Source organism: Haliotis rubra, unplaced genomic scaffold (genome assembly GCF_003918875.1).
Source record: "Haliotis rubra isolate DU_JTF1 unplaced genomic scaffold, ASM391887v1 Scf945, whole genome shotgun sequence".
Classification (NCBI taxonomy): domain Eukaryota; kingdom Metazoa; phylum Mollusca; class Gastropoda; order Lepetellida; family Haliotidae; genus Haliotis; species Haliotis rubra.
Window position 1 is genome coordinate 278,762 of NW_025767685.1, and position 26,203 is coordinate 304,964.

General features: G+C 41.0%; 1 protein-coding gene across 1 annotated transcript in view; it reads right to left on the reverse strand.

Annotated features, from left to right (window-relative positions):
* LOC124264814 (sodium- and chloride-dependent glycine transporter 2-like) overlaps window positions 1-26,203 on the reverse strand; it is a 109,641-nt gene that overhangs the window by 55,821 nt on the left and 27,617 nt on the right. The window contains exon 2 of the mRNA XM_046699602.1: window positions 13,521-13,760. Coding sequence (XP_046555558.1) covers window positions 13,521-13,734 — 214 coding nt within the window. The 5' untranslated portion in view covers window positions 13,735-13,760. The remainder of the gene's footprint in view (window positions 1-13,520; window positions 13,761-26,203) is intronic.

Genomic DNA, 26,203 nt, shown 5'->3' on the forward strand with positions numbered 1-26,203 from the left:
TTCTGGCCCTAACTGGTAGCCAATGCAGTTCTTTCAACACTGGTGTTACATGGGAACGTTTAGAAGTCTTGCTGATGATGCGGGCGGAAGTATTTTGGATCTTCTGAAGCTTATCAAGGAGTTTAGAACTGAGGCCCGAAAGGATGCTGTTACAGTAATCAAGCCTAGATGTAACAAGAGCTCGAACAAGGGCTTGAGTTGCAGCAGTTGTCAGGTATTGCCGAATGTTACCAATGGATCTTAGGTGAAAGTAGCAGGTCCTGCTCAGGCGGTTAACATGAGCATCCAGAGTCAAGGAAGAGTCGATGTGGACACCCAAGTCCTTAACCACATCAGAGAATCTGACGTCAGAGTCTGCGACTGTAAGGGTGTCGGTTTTGACCTTGCTGAGTTGTTGCTTTGTACCAATGAGAACTGCTTCTGTTTTTGTGTCATTAAGTTTAAGCATGTTTCCTGTCATCCAGCACTTGATGTCCTGCGTAAATTCAGCGATGCACTGAAGAGACGTAGATAGATCTGACAGATGAAATGCTTTCAGGAGCTGGGTGTCATCAGCGTAGGCATGATGAGAAACTGTGTGGTCTGTAGTTATCCTTCCAACATATCCGGTATACAACACAAACAGGACTGGACCAAGGACTGATCCCTGTGGCACCCCACATGTGATTACAGTGCCTTTTGATCTCTCAGTGCCAACAACAACAGATTGCTGTCGGTCAGACAGATAAGACGTCACCCATTGAAGGGCATGACCTTCAAGTCCGTACTGTTGTGTGAGCCTGGACAAGAGTCTATGGTGATCAATTGTGTCGAAGGCTGCAGAGAGGTCCAACAACACTAGAGCAGCAATCCTACCATCGTCGACAGCACAACGAAGCTCATTTGTCACTTGCAGTAAGGCAGTCTCCGTACTATAGTATTGCCGATACGCTGACTGGAATTCATCAAGCAGAAGATGTTTAGAGAGATGGTCTTTGAGTCTGACATGCACGGCCTTCTCAATTATCTTGGAAATGAAGGATAAATTTGAGACAGGTCGAAAGTTCTGAAGATTCTGAGAGTCAAGATCAGGTTTCTTTAGCAGAGGTTTGACTACAGCATGTTTGAATCTGGATGGAAATACACTACTCTCCAAACTTGAGTTGACAATTTTGGTAATGCTTGGCAACAAGTCAAGATATTGAAACAGAAGTTTAGTTGGTATGGGGTCGGAGTCGCAAGTGGTAGGCTTTGAAGAGCGGATAATTGATTCAATGTCCTTGGGGGTGAAGGGCGCAAACTGTGTTAGTGGATCGCCTGTGAAGAGGGGTTCACTGAAACACCTATCAACTTCCTTGGCTGAAAGTCCTTGTCGAATGGTATCAATCTTTGAAATGAAAAATGAGTTGAAGGAGTCTGCGAGTTCCATGTGACTTTGTCCGGGAGGTACTCTATCACCATCACCTCCTTTACCAAGCAGTTTATTCATAAACCTGTAAAGGGAAGCAGGTTTCCCCATACTATTCTGTATACTGTGAAGACAATATTTCCTTTTAGCGGAGATGATTAAAAAGGTGGTAGCATTTCGGCACTGTTGATATATCTGCCTGTGAATTTCCAGGCGTGTCTTACGCCACTAACGTTCTGCTCTGCGCCGTTGTGTTTAACGAATGGACTCGTCATACCATGGAGCATGAGGACGGAGTATCACATTCTTCTCAACTGCCGGAGCATGTTTGTCTAGAAGAGATGTGAGGGTGTCATGGAAGAGCTCAACATGGTCCTCAACATCAGGGGGAGGATCAGTTAGGAGGTTTGAATTAACCAAGTCAAGTCTGAAACTATCTGGCTGAATCTTCTTGATGTTTCGACACATCAAGATTGAATGCTTGTTGTTTGGCTTAATTAAGTCAATAGCAAAGAAGACATTGAAGTTGTCAGACATATGGCGATCGATGACTTCGACATCTTTGATAATATTGCAGCTGCTGTGTGTGATAATCCAGTCAAGAATGTTGCCAGATTTGTGTGTGGCGACAGACACATGCTGGGTAAGGGAATAAGTATTCAGTAGCTGAATGTATTTCTTGACCTCGGACTTCTCATGAAAGTGTTGAAGTGCACATTAAAGTCGCCAAGAATTACTGTATAGTTTTTGGAGTGTGTTGCGAAGAGGGTAGATAACTTTGGAAGAAAGTCATTGTTTTTCAGTTTGTTTTTCGCAGAGGGTGGAGGTCGGTAAATACACACCAGGCTAAAGGTAGCCTGTCCAGAAGTTATCACAACATTCATTTTCTAAAAGGATTTAGAACTGTTTCCTGAGTCACTACGACGAACAGTGAGGGATTTTCTGTAGAGAATTGCGATTCCACCTCCACTTGCATCGAGTCTAGGGCAGTGGAGGAGAGAATGGGACACTGGTGTCATTTCAGCTATCTTAGCTTCGTCACCCGTGAGCCTTAGCCACATTTCAGTTAAGATATTCAAACCCAAACACCCAATGCGAAGACAAACATGTGTTGTCAAACTTTGGTTTGCCGCGTGAAGGCCGCTTTAGGGTTAGGGTCTGCAGAATAAGCATTTGAGCTGGATCAAATCAGATACCTACCATTCTTACCACTAAACATGCTTGTAACTACAATACTATTTATTTATGTTTCTTTGCCATCTCAAAACAGCAATCTAATTACCAAATTACAACCATTGTCACTGGTTTCTAATTTATGGAAAGCCTTTCAATTCAAATATGTCATTAAAGTCTGTCAATAAAGCATTTTTCTGAAGAGGCATTACTGAGTTTAATTAACTGATTGTGTTCCTGTGAAAGAGAGAATAATACTCAATAGCTGGAACAATAGATTGAAATAGATTATGATCTCTGTTTGGGAAAGTTATTCATTGAAATATGTTCAAGATATAAGTTATTGAGTGGTAGTCTCGGGTGACTGATATTCCATTTAGTAAAACAACTCAAGCGTAAAGAAAAATTTCCACTAATCATTTGAATAAATTTACTGGAATGATGGCAAGATTTTGGTCAGGACTGTTTGAAGTATACATGGTCATGAAAAACATGTTTGTTTCCAATCAGTAATTGATGTCACTTAAATTCAGGATACAATTCAGGACTTGATAAACATAATTCCTGGTAGAACGTAGTAGAACTTGACTTGTCGTCACTTCTTACAACAAAACAGAACATTCAATGGTACGACACCAAGTGTTTACCAGAACCATTCCTCATAAAGCATACTTATTCCCACAAAAACAATTAAGAGAGGTTCACAATAAAGATTTATTAAATATGGTAAAGGGAAAGGCTGAGGAATGTTTTCCCTGAGCTTCAGAAAGAGAGATATGTCTTGTTCTGGTTGGAAGCGTTTATTATTGAAAATGATTGTCATGACTCCCCTCCAATATGGGTCAAGTTTTGAGGACTGAACAATGAGCTCCGTAACGGAATTATCATCGAATAGCACAACATTGTCCACACACAAGTTAATGTCACAGTCAAAGCTAGCCTTAACCATGAATTCACCTCAACTGAGGCGAAACACAACCACTATCATCAGGCCATCTACAAGGGGAAGAAATCCTTCATGTAGGGCCCTGCACAGCTGATCCAGGATGACAACCGTGATAATCGTCTGCCCGGGTATGCTTGCTGCCTGTTAATTCCCTTCACAATGTTCTCCAACCTGGGTCATGGTATTCCCGTGCCAAACACAACTGACTGCCGTTGCCTGGTCTTATATAGAAAGAAACAGATGCCCGCTATGTCTGTCTTGATGGTTGTATGTGCCACACAGAGAACTGTATGACAATGTGTCACAAAATCTAACAGCAGTCTCTGTTAATGCAGGATAGCAACATGGCTTCCAGCACAAATCCTATGTCTCCAAGAAACGTTTTGAAGTTTTAAAGCTGGATCTGTGAACCTTATATGTGGATCAGGCTTCTGACCCGATATACTACGCTAGCTTGTAATCCCAGAAGACCTCCTTGAATGATGGGATCTTGGTAAGGAGCATGGCATACTTGGGGGAAAGGATTACTTGGTACATGTTTAGCTAACCCAAACACCCCATGCGAAGACAAACATAGGTTGCTAAGGGCCTATTCCAACCCAACCACCCCATGCAAAGACAACCATAGGTTGCTAAGGGCCTATTCCAACCCAACCACCCCATGCGAAGACAAAAACAGGTTGCTAGGCGCTTTTTTCAACCCAACCACCCCATGCAAAGACAAAAACAGGTTGCTAGGCGCCTTTTCCAACCCAACCACCCCATGCAAAGACAAACATAGGTTGCTAAGGGCCTATTTCAACCCAACCACCCCATGCGAAGACAAAAACAGGTTGCTAGGGGCCTTTTCCAACCAAACCACCCCATGCAAAGACAAACATAGGTTGCTAAGGGCCTATTCCAACCCAACCACCCCATGCGAAGACAAACATAGGTTGCTAAGGGCCTATTCCAACCCAACCACCCCATGCGAAGACAAACATAGGTTGCTAGGGGCCTATTCCAACCCAACCACCCCATGCGAAGACAAACATAGGTTGCTAAGGGCCTATTCCAACCAAACCACCCCATGCAAAGACAAACACAGGTTGCTAGGGGCCTATTGTAGCAGGGCATGGAGTCATCCCACAGATGACATCCTTACCTTGTCAGCTTGCTGACAGGGTTAACCTCTTTGGTCATGTGGACAAGCGTCCGACTTCTGATCAGAAGGTCCGTGGTTCGAATCCCAGCACGGGACTAGGAAATTTTATGGCCGCTACATTGGTGCCCAACGTGGGGCTGAGCACATTCATATGAAATTTGAGCAAAATAAGTCTCAGTACCCAACTATGCGGCTCGGGACATGCCTTCTGTTGACGGGGGAGTATGTAGCAGGGCGTGGAGTCATCCCACAGATGACATCCTTACCTTGTCAGCTTGCTGACGGGGTTAACTTCTTTGGTCATGTGGACAAGCGTCCGACTTCAGATCAGAAGGTCCGGGTTCGAATCCCAGCACGGGACTCGGAAATTTTATGGCCGCTACATTGGCGTCCAACAGGGATTATGCATATTTATATAAATCACACAATGAAGTAAACCTTTCCTTGTAGATATGTGTATTGTACAAGTTAATTGTTGTGTCTGAACTATTCTCAGTCACATGACATATGTATATATTTTCATGTGTTATCATGTGTTTCATGTGTTGCTTGGCTCAGGTATCACAGTCCTGTAGTATGAGGAGGGTTGACCGCCGGTAACAACACTCCCGTGTCACCCACAGAGTACGCAGGTTATAATCTATTTCGTTATTTATGCATAAGTGATGTATTTTCTTATTGTTGCATATATTGTATTATTGTCTTGTATCATGTACTTGATGACATGATGATATATCATAATTTGCTAAACACATTTGTAAGAAACATATATTTGTATGTGCACTTCTAATTGTATGAGCATATGACGTATGCATTATTACAGATAGTAATGTACCTGTAAACATATGCTTATTGATGTTATGTAAGATAGTGTGATGTAATATGTACGCTTGTATTTTAACCCATCAAAGAAATTGTACTTATGATAACACTATTGTTACAGAGTGTCTACTGATATCAACTGATATCCACTGAATCCTCAGAATAAACGAGTTGACCTCACACCCGCAGCCTTTATTCTCACTGACATAGAGGGTAAATCTCGCCGCAACACTATTCCCACCCAACCACCCCATGCGAAGACAAACATAGGTTGCTAGGAGCCTATTCAAACCCAAACACCCAATGCGAAGACAAACGTGTTGTCAAACTTTGGTTTGCCGCGTGAAGGCCGCTTTAGGGTTAGGGTCTGCAGAATAAGCATTTGAGCTGGATCAAATCAGATACCTACCATTTTTTACCACTGAACATGCTTGTAACTACAATACTATTTATTTATGTTTCTATGCCATCTCAAACAGCAAACTAATTACCAAATTACAACCATTGTCACTGGTTTCTAATTTATGGAATGCCTTTCAATTCAAATATGTCATTAAAGTCTGTCAATAGAGCATTTTTGTGAAGAGGCATTACTGAGTTAATTAACTGACTGTGTTCCTGTGAAAGAGAGAATAGTACTCAATAGCTGGAACAATAGATTGAAATAGAAGATTGTTATCTCTGTTTGGGAAGGTTATTCATTGAAATATGTTCAAGATATAAGTTATTGAGTGGTAGTCTCGGGTGACTGATATTCCATTTAGTGAAATAACTCAAGCGTAAAGAAAAAATTCCACTAATCATTTGAATAAATTTACTGGAATGATGGCAACATTTTGGTGAGGACTGTTTGAAGTACACGTGTGTTTCCAATCAGTAACTGATGTCACTTAAATTCAGGATACAATTCAGGACTTGATATACATAATTCCTGGTAAAACGTAGTAGAACCTGACTTGTCGCAACTTCTTACAACAAAACAGAACATTCAATGGTACGACACCAAGTGTTTACTTATTCCCACAAAAACAACTAAGTGAGGTTCACAATAAAGATTTATTAAATATGGTAAAGGGAAAGGCTAAGGAATGTTTTCCCTGAGCTTCAGAAAGAGAGATATGTCTTGTTCTGGTTGGAAGCGTTTATTATTGACAATGATTGTCGTGACTCCCCTCCAATATGGGTCAAGTTTTGAGGACTGAACAATGAGCTCCGTAACAGAATTATCATCGAATAGCACAACATTGTCCATACACAAGTTAATGTCACAGTCAAAGCTAGCCTTAACCATGAATTCACTTCAACTGAGGCCAAACACAACCGCTAGCATCAGGCCATCTACATAGGGGAAGAAATCCTTTATGTAGGGCCCTGCATAGCTGATCCAGGATGTCAACCATGATAATCGTCTGCCCAGGTGTGCTTGCTGCCTGTTAATTCCCTTCAGAAAGTGCTCCAACCTGGGTCATGGTATTCTCCTGGTAACTCCTTGCATCCATGTCTGTGCAAATCTGTGTTCATCTGCAAACGTCCGTCTGCACTATGAAGGGTACTAGAGAAATGGTACATACTAAAGTCGCCTACATGGCCCCTCTCCATGGTTGTAGGGTTGGTAATGCACTGATGCAGGATCCACCGTTCTGCTTGACTGATGCATCGACTGTGAGGTGTTGTGTTAGTTATGGTGCTTGCCTTGAACATTAGCACCAACCACGCTACCATGACAGCCAGTGTTCTGTGTACTTGTTTCTATAGCGCATGGATGCTGCCAGCTTGCCAGGACATGTGTTCCGCCATCTTGGATAGTCCTGGATGATGATATTCTCACAAGAAGGTAGATGTGTAGCATGATAAGGGGTACATGGCAAAGCTCAACGAACTGGAGCAATCTCTGTGCCAGCATGATCTGATGAATACCATGTACATGCTTAATGCTCACAAAGTTTGTCTTGATTAGTTGCAGCATCTCCTTGTGAGCAAAAGAATTGGGAAGCTGAATGTTGATCTAAAAATATTTTTGCAATAAACGGAGAAGTCCAGTCTTCTGGATGAGGCAATAAATGTCTGGATCAAGATGTTGCCATTGTCTCTTTGACCTCAACATACCTCTTGATCATACGTGACAGTCTTGAGCCTGCAGGCCATGTCGCGGATGGTAATGAGGCTTCTCTTTAGTCCTCCAGAACGGAGTGACCACTCTCCATTGTCTATCAAAGCATGGCTATGAAAAGCTGTCAGAAGCAGGCCCTGTCAGAGATGGTGATGAAGTTCTTCTCTTTAGTCCTCCAGTATGGGGCAACCACTCTCGATGGTCTACTAAAGTATGGCTACGAAAAGCTGTCATATGCCAGAAGATAAACCTGCGAGACGGGAGATATGAGAAATAGTGCACTCTAAAACAAAGGAAAGATATTAAAACGCATGTGCAGTTATGTCAGTACTCTGCTGTGAGTTGAACAACTACACACATAAACAAAATTTGTTTGCAGCAAACAAATATCATTTGTTGCATCATCACACCCATTTACTCCACTATCATGGAGATTGGATCATCTATGTACTAGAGTTTATCATAAAATCCTCAATTTACTTCATATATTTTCATAACTTGAGACAACCCCGATCAGTTGACTCTGCGACCTAACACATGATATCTTACAAATGAACGTGAAATCAATTCTCTCAGTTTTGTTCATATAATAGCCATGTGTTGGAAAAGTGTTTATCAAAGACTGTTGGATGAACACCTCATAGGTAGAAAAGTGTTTATCAAAGACTGTTGGATGAACACCTCATAGTTAGAAAAGTGTTTATCAAAGACTGTTGGATGAACACCTTATACTTATAGTTAGAAAAGTGTTTATCAAAGACTGTTGGATGAACACCTCATAGTTAGAAAAGTGTTTATCAAAGACTGTTGGATGAACACCTCATAGTTGGAAAAGTGTTTATCAAAGACTGTTGGATGAACACCTCATATTTGGAAAAGTGTTTATCAAAGGCTGTTGGATGAACACCTCATAGTTAGAAAAGTGTTTATCAAAGACTGTTGGATGAACACCTCATATTTGGAAAAGTGTTTATCAAAGACTGTTGGATGAACACCTCATAGTTGGAAAAGTGTTTATCAAAGACTGTTGGATGAACACCTCATATTTGGAAAAGTGTTTATCAAAGACTGTTGGATGAACACCTCATAGTTAGAAAAGTGTTTATCAAAGACTGTTGGATGAACACCTCATGGTTGGAAAAGTGTTTATCAAAGACTGTTGGATGAACACCTCATAGTTAGAAAAGTGTTTATCAAAGACTGTTGGATGAACACCTCATATTTGGAAAAGTGTTTATCAAAGACTGTTGGATGAACACCTCATAGTTAGAAAAGTGTTTATCAAAGACTGTTTGATGAACACATCATAGTTAGAAAAAAGTAACACTGAGTCTTCATCTCACTTATAGTCTATTACTTCAGAAATTAAATGGACAGAATATTATTAATGTCACCAATCTGGTGTTGCACCTTCTCAACATACAAAATGGAGCCACGTGCTGGAGTTCTACACGGCCAAGCACAAACATATATTCATTACAAATTTAGGGCTCATGCATGCTCTGATGATGTTCTTCGTTCAGCGTCGCATTATACACGGCCGGGGTATACAAATTAGCATTGATTTTGAAGGTTTGTACGAAAGGGTGGGCTTGGACTCTAAGTTGGAGGTGGGATCTATAACCAGGATATTTAGAGTTGAAAACATTATATGCATTTTATAAATATTTAAGGAAAATTTGAAGTCAAGTTAATTTTCACACATTTCGAGGGGAAGAGATGCGACTCTGGGCCCCACCGTTGACTTGGGAGGTTCTCTCTGTATATAGAGAGAATGGCTCAGATGAAATTGTAACTTTAGGAGTTGTGCAAGAAACCAACCAGTTCTTCCAGGAGATTTGTGAATCTGTGTTGCATGTAAACCAGGAAAGCTAGGAAATATCTGAGGACCTTTGTGAAAGAATTCATTCCAAAATAAATGGACTTGAACACCATACTGGACTTATCTTTCACTATTCATCTTAGCTACATCTTCCCCAGAACCAGAGTGGCTAGACAGCTTGCCTAGGAAATAAGGGTATAACACCCCGACACCCTCAGGTAACAGATCACTTTATACATGGTGGTATACAGTAACTGTGATGAATATTGAAATGTATATATCCTAAAATTGAACACCCAGATTTTGAGGTTTCAGTGTTTGATGATGGAGCAAGAGTTTGTGTTTATCAAGGATGTTGGTGATGTAAACATTATGTAGATATATCATGCATTGTATTAATCAATGGTATTTTCTATATATTTATATGCTGAGGAGCTATGGTTGGACACATTAGCGACCATGCCCGACAACCCAGATATCGAGGGTGACTTCCATAGATCCCAGTGGAACAACCATGATTCTGACGGCCCCCCGCACCAACAACCATCTGGAAGGATGGCACTCTCGTCTGAAGAGATTGGTGGGAAAGGCCTACCCTATTATTTTTGAAATAATCAAATTTCTTTCTGAGAAGCAGACTCACAGTGACGTCTGCCTGATGCAGTTCGGCAGTGGAAAAAAATGTCTTTATGGAAGTTGCAGTGGCTGAGCGGGTTAGGTGGCTGACTCTGATGGTGTGAGTTCGAATCCCGGATAGGACTCAACCCAACAAAAGAACTAAAATTTGTACTTTACTAAGAAAGTGTAATCCCAAATACAACATATGTTACATTTGACCACTTTCTAAATGGCACTGTGTATGTAATCAAAAATGTCTGAAGAAAAAGAAATACAGGGACTTGGAACGTCGCCTAGACATCCTAAGATATGGAGTGGACTAAATCAGCACCAGAGAGTTTGCAGATGCTGCATCTCACCTACTTCATGTTGGACAATTTTGTATGTGAAATAAAATGGATGAAATATAGTACTTTTCTCCTGTTGTCTGTGCATTCGCATAATCCGAATTATCGCCTTGTGAAAACAATGTTAATTGGTATAAGGTCAAATGGACAGAACGTCAACATTTTTTCTTAAGTGAACTTTTACATTTCACCCAGACACCGTAGCATACAGAATCTTCATTGTTAATTCTCATCATTACTGCATTGTATGTACTTGTCAGACAATCTGTGCTTTCCATTAATTACTCAAACCTACATCATGATGTATGTAGCCTAATTTGAATATCCCCTGAACTATTCACATCAACAAGTCGTTATGTCCTGCACAACATCACATTCTCACGGTATACCGTGCTGCGGTAACTACTACCGTAACTAATAGGGCTGCGCAATATAACCGGTTCAGACATGAACACGATACGTTTTGCGATACGCTGATCGAAAACCGGTATTTTGACTTGCATTCGGAAGACTTCGTAACACTTGGAAATGTTCGGATATGTCCTTGTTTCATTTGTGCCAAATATTATTCACATTTTTATTTTATCATGATTAAAAGTTGTTATTAAAGCTTAATCAAGCCTAGTGATTTTGTTGTGTTTTTGCTCTATAAATCAAGAAGTAACTCGATTATAAGTAGTTTTTGGTTTAAAAATACTTCATCCCAATACATATCGCAATACATGCTTTCGCATCGCAATATATCGCAATATGAAAATTCTCAGCAATACCCACCCCTAGTAACTAATTAATCCGATCGTCTTGTTTAATGATTTTGAATGACTTGGACCATGAAGTAATGTCATAACTATAATAAACAAGTATGAAAAATACAAAAGTGTTTTAGACTTCTTTGCATTCTGGGAATTTCAGTCATCACAAGTCAACAACGTTAAGCTAACATAACTTGACAATATCACAAAATGACTTCATAAAAATCACAAAAAAGGAATAGTAAACTGAGATGATATCCTTCACAAACCTCCACATGAAATTGAAAATTTCAAAACTGAACAACACGTTAACAACAAATCTGTTAATCATCAATGCCATTGCCAGTACTTTTCGTTCGAGTATTTTCTTCATTCAATCTACATTGGATAGCGGCATTTTAAAGAAACCATATAGAGAAAAACTAGTGAGATCACAAATTTTGCAAACAAATATCTTTGTGAAGAGAAAATACTGTTTTATTTGAATAGGATGTTGGGGTTTTCAGTAACACTGTTAGACAGTCTGGTATTCTGACTGCCTGTGTTAGGAATACCACAAGCAGGATGTGCTGCTTGTAGGAAGCGCCGCCCTTTGGATGAGATGGAAATCCGTTCACCTCATTTATGTTTGGGCCTAGAACTCCACTCACTGTGCACTTGTTATTTATCGCAGAGCTACAGATAACTTTTTGGGTCATTGAGTTATGTACTTGCTTTTGTTCATTTAGAGTGGGTATCCTAATTTTCCTTTGAGTAATCAAATAAATTGTACCCACCTCACTCAAACTCAATTGGTTATTTTGCCATTTTCCATTAATTGTAAAAATAAAGTAAAGTTTTAATGCTGGTTTACATGTTGGTTATTTATATTTGATCTGTAATATAAGAAATGATAAGGAAGACTGCAAGTTGCCATGTTCGTGTGCTGAAATAGAACCTCTCAATATACCTCAGTCATTTTATCTGTCCTCAGTAACCTCCATCACATCTTTGTACGCATGTAAGATCATATTTATTGAGTATTTACAAAATTCCAAGCTTAATTGTACGCACTAGACTTAATAGGAATTGAGTTTTCACATAAATATTTGTGTAAATTTACGTGGATACTGCACCTATCATTTATTAAACATTGTGGAACAGTGAAGACAATGTTGTCCTTGCTTCCCCAAAGAGCTAGTTTCCGCATTTACACATTGGCAACATGCCAAATCCCATGCTACTGATGCCCAGACAATAGGTTATGTTGTGATTCATGTAATATATACAAGATCAAACTTGTAGCTAAGGAAGGGTAAATGGTTTACTGCGCTATGTCTATGTTAAAGAATGGGAGTTGCAATCACCCTAGCGCTACGATCGCTTTGTGAAATGGGGCCCAGATAGTGACTGTAGGCAATGCTGTAACTGTGAAATACACAATGCCATTTTAGAATGTGGTCAAATGTAACACGTTATATTTGGGATTACACTTTCTTAGTAAAGTACAGATTCTAGTACTTCTTTGGGTTGAGTCCCATCCGGGATTCGAACCCACACCCTCAGAGACAGGCACCTAATCGCCAGCACACAAAGTCAGACACCTAGACCGCTCAGCCACCGTGACTTCCACAAAAATGTAAGTCGAACAACTGGTAGTCTAGACTGCGGACTTTGTGTACCCCTCTGATAAGTGCAAATTGGCACGGCTCCCACAGCCGAAAGCTATGAAATACACAATGCCATTTTAAAAAGAGGTCAAATGTAACATATGTTATATTTGGGATAACACTCTCTTAGTAAAGCACAGAAGCCGCGGTGGCTGAGCGGTCTAGGCGTCTGACTTTGTGTGCTGGCGATTAGGTGCCTGACTCTGAGGGTGTGGGTTTGAATCCCGGATGGCACTCAACCCAAAAAGTACTAGAATCTGTACTTTACTACGAAAGTGTTATCCCAAATATACCATGTGTTAATGTTGTAACTGATGATGTCCAACTTATAGATATTTGCAACATGTACTGGTGTTTATTGTTTCCATAGTATTAGAAATGATGCTTATAGGAACAGATGTATCATAACTTCTAGACTCTTTGTGACATGAATATCTCACTCTCAGCACTCTCATTACCCCAGTGGCCGACAGGGTCTACATCAGCCATACACCTCCTGTCACTCACCAGACGGACAACATAACAACTGAGATGTAACCCTGGGACCCCTTATATAATCCTAGGACCCCTTATTTAACCCTGGGTCCCCTTCCACCCCACAAAATATATGCATAACCATCCCTTCTTGATATTGTTGTCAAATGACTGAGCAATAAAATCACGAGGCAAATTCAGTACTTATGCAAACATGTTTCACATGACTTGTGATGCCATAGGGTTTCACTACTCACAGAGCCTGACTGAACCTACCTCCTCCATTCCTGTAACATAGATATGGGAATCTCCACACATTGCCAAGGCCGACTGCATAACTGAGGCATGACAAGACGAAGTCCATCTTGTTGGACCAGTTTCCTCGTTCCGTATTCTCATCATCGGACTTGGACTTAGTTGGCGACGGCAGCTGGGACTCAAAGTTTGCTGCCACATAATAGGCGCCATTGTTTGTATCTCTCTTGTCCATGTCTTCACAGCGTCAATGAGCTGAAACTGAGAGTCAGGGGCTCAGTTTGTACATCATATGTGTAGGTCTATCATTATCAGATGTATCAGAATATTTCAGCTAAATGAAGCAATAAATGAAACATGAAGATATACAGGTCCTCAACAGGTCTTCAACTTTACCACTCGGTTGATGTGTTGAGTGACACACCTACCTACCTGCTGCCCTTGCTTCTATCCTACACATCACAGACCCACCTACCTGCTGCCCTTGCTTCTATCCTACACAGCACAGACCCACCTACCTGCTGCCCTTGCTTCTATCCCACACATCATAGACCCACCTACCTAATGCCCTTGCTTCTATCCTACACATCATAGACCTACCTGTTGCCCTTGCTTCTATCCCACTCATCACAGACCCACCTACCTGTTGCCCTTGCTTCTATCCCACACATCACAGACCCACCTACCTGCTGCCCTTGCTTCTATCCTACACAGCACAGACCCACCTACCTGTTGCCCTTGCTTCTATCCCACACATCATAGACCCACCTACCTACCTGTTGCCCTTGCTTCTATCCCACACAGCACAGACCCACCTACCTGTTGCCCCTTGCTTCTATCCCACACATCACAGACCCACCTACCTGCTGCCCTTGCTTCTATCCCACACAGCACAGACCCACCTACCTGTTGCCCTTGCTTCTATCCCACACATCACAGACCCACCTACCTGCTGCCCTTGCTTCTATCCCACACATGATAGACCCACCTACCTGTTGCCCTTGCTTCTATCCCACACATCATAGACCCACCTACCTGTTGCCCTTGCTTCTATCCTACACATCACAGACCCACCTACCTGTTGCCCTTGCTTCTATCCTACACAGCACAGACCCACCTACCTGCTGCCCTTGCTTCTATCCCACACATCACAGACCCACCTACCTGCTGCCCTTGCTTCTATCCCACACATCACAGACCCATCTACCTGTTGCCCTTGCTTCTATCCCACACAGCACAGACCCACCTACCTGCTTCTATCCCATCCTACACAGCACACACCCACCTACCTGCTGCCCTTGCTTTCTATCCCACACAGCACAGACCCACCTACCTGCTGCCCTTGCTTGCTATCCCACACATCCCACCACATCACTGACCCACCTACCTGCTGCCCTTGCTTCTATCCCACACATCACAGACCCACCTACCTGCTGCCCTTGCTTCTATCCTACATATCACAGACCCACCTACCTGCTGCCCTTGCTTCTATCCTACACATCACAGACCCACCTACCTGCTGCCCTTGCTTCTATCCCACACAGCACAGACCCACCTACCTGCTGCCCTTGCTTCTATCCTACACATCACAGACCCACCTACCTGCTGCCCTTGCTTCTTCTATCACAGACCCACACCTGCTGCCCTTTGCTTCTATCCTACCTGCTGTCCTTGCTTCTTTCCGACACATCAGACCCACCTACCTGCTGCCCTTGCTTCTATCCCACACATCACAGACCCACCTACCTGCTGCCCTTGCTTCTATCCTAACCCTGACGCTTGGTGACAACTAACCCTGACCCTTGGTGACAACTAACTCTGACCCTTGGTGACAACTAACCTTTACTCTTGGTGACAACTAACCCTGACCCTTTGACCCTTGGAGACAACTAACCCTGTCTCTTGGTGACAACTAACCCTGACCCTTGCAGGCAACTAACTCTGACCCTTGGTGACAACTAACCCTGACCCTTGGTGACAACTAACCCTGAACCTTGGTGACAACTAACTCTGACCCTTGGTGACAACTAACTCTGACCCTTGGAGACAACTAACCCTGAACCTTGGTGACAACTAACTCTGACCCTTGGTGACAACTAACTCTGACCCTTGGTTACAACTAACCCAGACTCTTGGTGACAACTAACCCTGACCATTGGTGACAACTAACTCTGACCCTTGGTGACAACTTACCCTGACCCTTGGTGACAACTAACCCTGACCCTTGGTGACAGCAAAGGGAGGTAATATAATTATCGGGCCAAGCCGTGGATGCAGCCAGGGTATGGTGGAGAGTGATTGTAACGTAAACCCTGGAGATTATCGAGGATGACAAAGCACCTGCTACATAATAAATTGCTTCAGTTGCGCTAGTATGTTAGTGGTGACGCAATGAAGGTCATTCAAACAAATGTCACAGTGCTACAAACCTATGGTGTTGCTCTTGAGCAACTGAAACACAAATATGAAAACTGCAATTACATGCAGGTTTTAGAATGGTTTCAGGAAAAAAGAGTTTGTTGCATACAGATGGACACACTGTAACATTCACTGTACCAAACTGTTCATGGGAAATATTAGGGCCCTCTCACTGTAGTAAACATCAGACCTTACAATACAGTGTTCACAAAATGGTGTTTCAAAGTAACAGGACATTGGGTCCTGTAAGTTTCAGATGTCTGTCTGACCCATTGAAAATTCACAGGACCCATAGAATAAAATTAAACACACATTTCAGATTTAACATTTCTTATAATTGGCATTGAAATTATAAACAAACATAAGATTTATAAACAGCAAACAAGTGACACATGTCACATATAAAACTTCAGTCAAAGTAATTGTGAAATATACAGTCAGACACTGGGGCTGGCGGGTTGTAGACTACTGTCGGACCGTTGGCAAATCTGCCAGATTTGTCAGAGGGTCAGATGCTATTCGTGAACACTGCAATACACAATCTTTTCGTTTTCAAAGAGTGCAGCTTAATGTGGCATTCACCTAGTGCTGATTATGGCTCCCATTTGAGATCAGGCAGGGCTACTAAACGAAAAGTGAAAAAAGTTGGATAACTATCCTCAATGATCTGGAACGTCACATCATTGTCTGAATGCAGTTGTATACATTCGTAACAGAGTTCTACGGATCAGGAAAGATCCAGAGAGGTTGGTCAAGGACTCACGGCAGTAGGTGTGTCCCGCAACATTCAGGAAACTGAGCTGAATTTGTGTAAGTCGCATTACAATCGTGACTATGTCGTGACAGATTCTGTAACAATGTCCTTTGCTGTCTGGACGGTTTCCTGTAGATCAGAACACTTTTGTGATGAACGGGCATGATTTGGAGAAACTTTTAATTGCCGTTTCTTGCTGATTGATTGTGTCCAGATCTTGCCAAATGTCAACCAGAGTTGGATCACTGTCTGATCTCTATCGGATTGCATTCGGGAGAATCGGGACACTGTTGTGTAGGGCTGCAACGAATACACTATGTGTCGAATATGATACGTATCATGAATAGTGGGTAACGAATACGATTAATTATTCACGAATACAATATTGTACTTAAGTGATTGATGTACAATATGGAATGCCCATGTTGACAGTTTTGATTTGTCACAGCAATAACCAGTAATAGTTATAATCGACAGTACCATGTGCAGTCTTGGCAAACTAACATGACTTGCTCTACTCAAGACTAGTACATATTGAATTCTTGCATATCTCACTTTCCAAAAGTACACAAGGGTTCAAGTAAAACATGCTCCCTTAAAAATCGTAAATATTCGTTAATATTCGGTTCTGGTGACCACGAATAACAAATTGAATTCATGAAGGGCTACGGTTCGATTCACCGAATATACAAGTGAATCGTTACAGCCTTACTGTTGTGACAGATTCGGTTGTTTTTTAACATGCGGAAGATACAAATTGGATGATATTGGATTGAGAATGACGGGAGAATCAGGACCAATTTGGCTGGAAACGGCAGATTCAGGACGCTTCTTGAGCAATACCTGATTGTTGTCTTGATTAAACAAATGTTTTTTTCAAATTTGTTTATTTCCTGCCATGAACCACAGGAACTTGATCAGAATTTTGCCAAATTTAATTGCCAATGGTCCTTTCAAGGACGGCAGTAAAAATCCTGAATGTGTGACTGAGGCTTAAAGTGCACCCTATGAGATTAAGTAATTTCTGTGGTTGTTTTGCTTTATTTCAAATTTGCCACCATACAAAAACATTCTATTGGATTCTCATACTAGTGGCATCTATTGAATCTAGGTTCAACTATATTGTAACAATATTTGAGCACAGCATTCAACATTTGATATGGCAGCACATGGTCATGCATCAGTTTTCAGTTTGACATCAAGTTACATTAAGTAGGGTACTTACAGCATTAAAGTATCTGATGTTTTCACACTATGTTCTATATCTACAGTGGGCAGCTGGTAGGTCAGAGTAGGCCAGTAAATTGGAATAGAGGCAAATTCCACATGTATAAATGTGTTAAGGTGACTGGCATCTCATAAGTACTTGTTTTGCATGTGAATGTGGGTTAACCTTCCTTTACTGCTTGCTTTTTAAGTCAAGGTACCTCCACTATACACATAAAGCTGTTTATGTTTGACTATAACCATTTCTTCGTTCCATTCATAAGCTGTTGAACTGAAGTTTATCAAGAGAGTCACTACTCATTTTAATACATTATATTACATCTTCCTACAGGTGCTTGAATTTGTCTTCATAATGTACATGTTCAAGACACGTCTTTGTATCAGTCGTTTCTAAAGTATGTAATGTGGAGACTTTAAGGATGTCACGATACATAAGTTTCATGAACCGATACGTATCACGATACCCATGTCACGATTCTCTCATAACATCAAAAAATATGATACAATTGCAAAATGTAAATGATACATAAACATATTTAAACCGATATACTTTCAAAACTAAATATGGAAACAGTTTTTAATGTATCGATAATTGTATTGTCTTAAAAAAGTATCTATGCATCAATGTATTGTGGCATCCGCAGGATACTTTATAAAACAATTGTCAGCATATTCAAATAATCCACAATTTAAACATTTTCCACCTCTGACTAGAGCAAGCATTCAAGTGATTAAGTTCAGCTGTCCCAATAAATGCCAATGGAAGCTTAAAGAATACAGATTGTGATGTTGAATGTAGCATCAATTAGGTTGCTGGGGAGGAAACAATCAGCCATGTTGATTTTGATGACATGAATACTAAGCTAAATGTTTTCGCACCAGACAGCGCGGAGGCCAAATATGAAAGTATATCAATCCAGAGTCGGCTGAAGCATTTTTAATGGGTTTAAATGAAAGCAGAATTCCAGATCATTGCTTTGGAAACGGTCCATGGAGTATCTGCTTAAGAAAGCAATAAAGGTCCAAACAAGTCATGGTCTTTCTTTGGCAACAATCAGACTGAAAGATGCCAGTTGTCATATAGACAACCATAGCATTGTGACATGTTGGAAATTCAAATCAATGATAGGAAACTGTAACATATGTCATACTTGGGATTGCACATTCTCAGAGATTACATTTTCAAGCGGCTTTAGCTTTGCTTCTGCATGTTCTCTTGGTCTTAATCACTTTGGCAAAGCCTGCAGACACAATACTAAGTGTGGCATTGACAACAACTGCTGTGCACAATCAGATACTGTATTCAAAGACAAGCAGCAGTATTCATGACATAGCTAATGGCAACAGTGACAATACAACCAGCAGGGCAATTTGTGATGGGTAACAAATATGAAGGTCAAGTTGCAAAGGTGACAGAAATGTCTTCCACAAAAGTTGACTCTCCTTTCCTGTACCTGTTGTCCTTAAAAATGCCCAAAACAGATTTGTTGTAAATGCATTGGCAGACGATGCAAGTACACAAACGTACATTGATGAAGATGTATCTTCACAGCTGGTCAAGCACAAAATGTCTATGACAAAGTGAGAAGTTCCAAGCGGTGGTCACATTTGCAACACATTCAGAAGAGTTTCAGTCAACAGAACCAGTCTTGACTAGGCAAGATGAAGTGATTTTTGAGTTTGTGCCAAAATCTGTCCCTTATGACAATGGGCATTACAAGATAGGTATTAGAGCTGGTTATCATTACATTTTGTCAGATCGATAATCGATTGATTATAATCGTTTGGACGGTCATTTCATAGTCAAATACCTACGTTAGCGAACTAACTTCCAGGATGTTGTCGGCACGTGTCAATTGTTAACGCTAGCAAGCTACTTACATTTGCAGCGTCTTTGGATCATCAAGAATCCTATCGACTTACGTTTCCGATTGTTATATGTTTTTGATCGGCCATTACAATTCCCGTTTATAGCGCAAAAATGCGAGAAAATCCATGAGAAGCCTCCCGAATGACAACAAGGCGATCTCCGCTATCGTTCTGTCAGTGATATGCTACGAATCAAGTTTCCATGCGTAGGCAACAGTATAAAAAACCCACAAAAGATTAATTTTAACTCAGGGATCCTTAATGCAATATCTACCTCATAATCAAATGCACAAAAATCCTAAATCTTTTACTCCAAAGATGCCATTATTGTTTCGTCTGCTTAGTTGACATCCCACCTTACAAGATCACGCTACAAGTCATGTGACCTCGCTGGTAGATTTATTTTCATGGCATGCCATTTTTAAAAAACTTTTGGTCTATGTTAAAGTATGAACAAAGACATTTCCTTAAGGTTGAAACACAAAATTTATTCTGGGAAGTGTTATAATTAACCACTTTAACGAAAGTTCAAGAGAATTCATGAAACTGAAAATAGCTCTATTTTACCCGCATCCCGTAAGTCACGTGTTTGTATGCAAATGCAACTCAAGGAATTCCCTCTTTTAGCCAATTAGAAAGTAGCTAACCTGTAATACCTGGGTCGTATTGTGACGTTTTGTTGCATGATTGGACGAATGAGTTTTTCTATAAACCACTATACAACTCATAGTATTTCAATGACGAAATAGGACACCCCAATCTAAATATATCTAGCATTGCCATTGGCCGACAGGGGAGGCATGCGTACTTATGTACTACACAGCTTTCGTTTAAGAGGTAAACAAGCAATGACAACCAGAGTGTTCAGTATAAGAAAACATGACAAGGTAGAATAAAATGTCTTCATGTATGTGCATCCAAATAATGATTATTTCCGATTATCAATCTGCAGTTTATTTGTAATCGACAATCACTTATTTTGACTTAAATCGATCGATTAACTGATCCTACGATTAATCGCTCCAGCACTAATAGGTATACCTTCTGGAACACAGAGAAGAAAGCTGTTGAAATGCAAATCTGCAGCTGAAGTTTATGATCAAACTGTTTCAGATTACCTAGCAAAAATACCTTAGACAATCATGGCTCTTACAAGACTTTCCTGTAATACAACCAGACAAAAGTACAACCAAAGTCAAGGATTTTTTTGATGCTTCAGTGGCATGTCAGACTATTTCACTGAATGATATATACACCATGGTCAGGGTGACTTGTTTGAGATACTGCAAACACCAGCTCCAGTATGTAACATTGCAGAAATGTATTTACAAAAAAGGAATTCCAGTTAAAGACTGTTCGTACTTTAGGTTCTTGTGGAGATCACTATAGCTCTCAGAAACACCACAGATATATGAAAGTCATAGAGTAGTCTTAGGCATGAATGCTTTTCCTTCTCTGGCTCTCAACATTTCTAGGGAAAATGCAAGGAGGTTTGAGCATCTCTTCCTAAAAGCTAAAAAAATTGACTGACTATCAACTTACATGGATGATGCTACAGATTCTTTTCCAGAATTGTACGATGGTATCCAATTGTACAAACAACTCACAGCTTTTTGGGGTAAATCTGGAATGTAATCCAGAAAATCAGATTCCCCAGAGGTCTTTAAACTTCTACCTGTTGAAGACAGAGCATCCAAGGTCAATCTGACCCAGGATAAGTTACCATCAGCATATCAGGCGTTGATGTGTGACAACTGGTGTAGATCAGCTTAGGGCACCTGTAACTGCTGGTGCATATCACCCCTGGGATATCACCCCTGTTATCTGTGACACCTGGTGTAGATCAGCTTAGGGCACCTGTAACTGCTGGTGCATATCACCCCTGGGATATCACCCCTGTTATCTGTGACAACTGGTTAGGGCACCTGTAACTGCTGGTGCATATCAGGCGTTGATCTGTGACAACTGGTGTAGATCAGCTTAGGGCACCTGTAACTGCTGGTGCATATCACCCCTGGGATATCACCCCTGTTATCTGTGACACCTGGTGTAGATCCGCTTAGGGCACCTGTAACTGCTGGTGCATATCACCCCTGGGATATCACCCCTGTTATCTGTGACAACTGGTGTAGATCAGCTTAGGGCACCTGTAACTGCTGGTGCATATCACCCCAGGGATATCACCCCTGTTATCTGTGACAACTGGTGTAGATCAGCTTAGGGCACCTGTAACTGCTGGTGCATATCACCCCTGGGATATCACCCCTGTTATCTGTGACAACTGGTGTAGATCAGCTTAGGGCACCTGTAACTGCTGGTGCATATCACCCCAGGGATATCACCCCTGTTATCTGTGACAACTGGTGTAGATCAGCTTAGGGCACCTGTAACTGCTGGTGCATATCACCCCTGTTATCTGTGACAACTGGTGTAGATCAGCTTAGGGCACCTGTGACTGCTGGTGTATACCTGTGACAGTTTGGGGCACCTGTGACTGCTGGTGTATATCTGTGACAGTTTGGGGCACCTGTGGCTGCTGGTGTATACCTGTAACAGCTTGGGGCACCTGTGACTGCTGGTGTATACCTATAACAGTTTGGGGCACCTGTGGCTGCTGGTGTATACCTGTAACAGCTTGGGGCACCTATGGCTGCTGGTGTATACCTGTAACAGTTTGGGGCACCTGTGGCTGCTGGTGTATACCTGTAACAGTTTGGGGCACCTGTGACTGCTGGTGTATACTTGTGACAGTTTGGGGCACCTGTGGCTGCTGGTGTATACCTGTAACAGTTTGGGGCACCTGTGGCTGCTGGTGTATACCTGTAACAGCTTGGGGTACCTGTGGTTGCTGGTGTATACCTGTAACAGCTTGGGGCACCTGTGACTGCTGGTGTATACCTGTAACAGTTTGGGGCACCTATGGCTGCTGGTGTATACCTGTAACAGTTTGGGGCACCTGTGGCTGCTGGTGTATACCTGTAACAGCTTGGGGCACCTGTGGCTGCTGGTGTTTACAACTTTGGAGCACCTGTCACTGCTGGATATGCCGTCCAAGTATTTTACTAAGATCATAAGACATTTCTCCCATATATCAGGTAACGACGACAGTATAAACACGGGTTGACAAACTGATGCCCCTGAATATCACTGCAGCTCAGCACTGCATAAGAGGATTTATGTCCGGTTCTGTCAAAGAAAGTTATGACCAGGATTTACATTCCTGGGCCCCTATTCTCAGAAAGGATCCTAGCCCTAGGATATCCTAACTTTGATCCTAGGGTCTAGGATAGGTGTCCTACCTTATTCTCGAAAAGTATCCTAGCGCTAGGATATCCTAACTTAGGACAAATACTAGGATAGATGTTGACTTGTCCTAAGTCTATCTTAGTGGAAATCAACATGGTGTGGTTCTTGTTTGTTCACCAATTTTGACGTTGTCAAACAAAATAACTCGCCTAAATTACATTTGAATTTACGAGAGCACACAGTTTTGATGTGTTACGAAGAGTTTTTTGAGTTTATATTATCATTTTATCGGTAATGAATAGACACACTTGTTGAGATGCACAAAAGAGATTTGTTCAGTTCTTACCTATTCTCGGCCTTTTTAATCACAACATTGCTCTTTCCAGTCACGTTGCCGTGAAATGTCAATGTCAAGGCCACATTGACAGGGGAAGTAACTCCGATCCTGTTTATTTCCTAGGTGAATTTTTCAGTTTGTGAGATAATGCATAATGAGAGTTCAAATGATGATTTTCATAAAAAAACAAATACAATGAAAATATTTTTTGCACACATCTTTAATATCCTTATTGTTTTTTGGCAGACTTTCAAACTCTGAAGTAGAAATGTTATCGCCTTGTCAAAAAATGAATTTTCAAAACCTTCAAAACTACTATATTATGTGACCAAAATATCGAATAATTTCTTCTAGATCTACTAAGTCCATCAAAAGTTGAATTTCCTTATATTATGTGTTTTTTATGAAATGAATCATGTAATATTTAGGGGAATCCCCAACTTAATGAGGGTTTTTCTATCTCACCCACTGAAGAGCTTGCGATCCTAGCTAGGATAGGCAGCACAAGTTAGGACAGGGATAGGATCGTTTCGAGAATGCGTCTTATCATAACGGTAGGATGTCTTAACTTCTGTCTTAAATACTTAGGATCTGTCTTAGCTGGGACACTTTCGAGAATAGGGGCCCTGTTATCTTAATGATAACAAATACCTGATAGTGTTTAACCTGTGCAGGCAATCTAATTCTACATGTGAATTCTTTTGTGTTAATTGTGCTTGGATGGTACTGTATATGTAACTATAAACAGGCACTCCTGTATTTATTCTGTAATCGCAGAAATTGCCTTTTGATGCAGAAAAAATGTCTGGTCTGCAGAATTTGACACTTTTCTGTCACAGAATTTACTTATTTTGAAAGTTTTGTTATAATGATATCTTAAAGATGTTCATTAATAAATATGATTTATTCATAAAGTAATCTTTCAATAATATTATTTGAATTTGACATTGCAATTATGTTCATAAAAATCAATCTTTTTGAAGATTTAAATTAAGTTTTTAACTGCAGAATATTTTGTAGAATTTTGAAAAATGGGATGCCGAAATTTGAAAAATCACCGCGAAACCAGGAGGGACTGTATAAAGAGTAATTCTATAATATATCAATTATTTTGCGTTAATTTTGCTTTGATGGTTTTGTATATAACTGAGTAAGTGAAAACAGGGAGCATAGGTAGCCACAATTCCACTATATTGATTTGATGTCCGACACTGACATGGGGGCAGTGTAGTAGGACAGTAAGTAAACTTTGGGGCTATGAGATCTTAAGAAGGTTTGGGGAAACAGTCACCATCTGGGTGAATACATCAAATAACTTGACAGGTGGAGTTTGGGTGATAAAACCAAGAGCAAAGTCCAAAGTCTGAGAGATCATTTTTGAAACACAACAAGACGGGTCACTGTGGTCCCACTGTGGTATACTCACAGAACGTTTGCCTCCCAAGTCATTGAAGGGCATATACTTTGTGCTATTCTCACTTGCAATTTTAATTGCCTGGATAAGATGCACACCATTACACAAGTCTATACAGTTGGGAGATTCACTTGTAACATCCATTAGACATTGCAGGGTTAGATATGTACCTTCACACAAGTCTATACAGTAAGGGGATTCACTTGTAACATCCACTAGACATTGATGGGTTACATGTGTACCTTCACACAAGTCTATACAGTCGGGAGATACACTTGTAACATCCACTAGACATTGATGGGTTAGATGTGTACCTTCACACAAGTCTATACAGTCGGGAGATACACTTGTAACATCCACTAGACATTGATGGGTTAGATAGATTGTACCTTCACACAAGTCTATACAGTCAGGAGATACACTTGTAACATCCACTAGACATTGATGGGTCAGATCTGTACCTTCACACAAGTCTATACAGTCGGGAGATACACTTGTAACATCCACTAGACATTGATGGGTTAGATGTGTACCTTCACACAAGTCTATACTGTCGGGAGATTCACTTGTAACATCCACTAGACATTGATGGGTTACATGTGTACCTTCACACAAGTCTATACAGTTGGGAGATACACTTGTAACATCCACTAGACATTGATGGGTTACATGTGTACCTTCACACAAGTCTATACAGTCGGGAGATTCACTTGTAACATCCACTAGACATTGATGGGTTACATGTGTACCTTCACACAAGTCTTTACAGTCGGGAGATACACTTGTAACATCCACTAGACATTGATGGGTTAGATGTGTACCTTCACACAAGTCTATACAGTCGGGAGATACACTTGTAATATCCATTAGACATTGATGGGTTAGATGTGTACCTTCACACAAGTCTATACAGTCGGGAGATACACTTGTAACATCCACTAGGCATTGATGGGTTAGATGTGTACCTTCACACAAGTCTATACTGTCGGGAGATTCACTTGTAACATCCACTAGACATTGATGGGTTACATGTGTACCTTCACACAAGTCTATACAGTTGGGAGATACACTTGTAACATCCACTAGACATTGATGGGTTACATGTGTACCTTCACACAAGTGTATACAGTCGGGAGATTCACTTGTAACATCCACTAGACATTGATGGGTTACATGTGTACCTTCACGCAAGTCTTTACAGTCGGGAGATTCACTTGTAACATCCACTAGACATTGATGGGTTACATGTGTACCTTCACGCAAGTCTTTACAGTTGGGAGATACACTTGTAACATCCACTAGACATTGATGGGTTAGATGTGTACCTTCACACAAGTCTATACAGTCGGGAGATACACTTGTAATATCCATTAGACATTGATGGGTTAGATGTGTACCTTCACACAAGTCTATACAGTCGGGAGATACACTTGTAATAT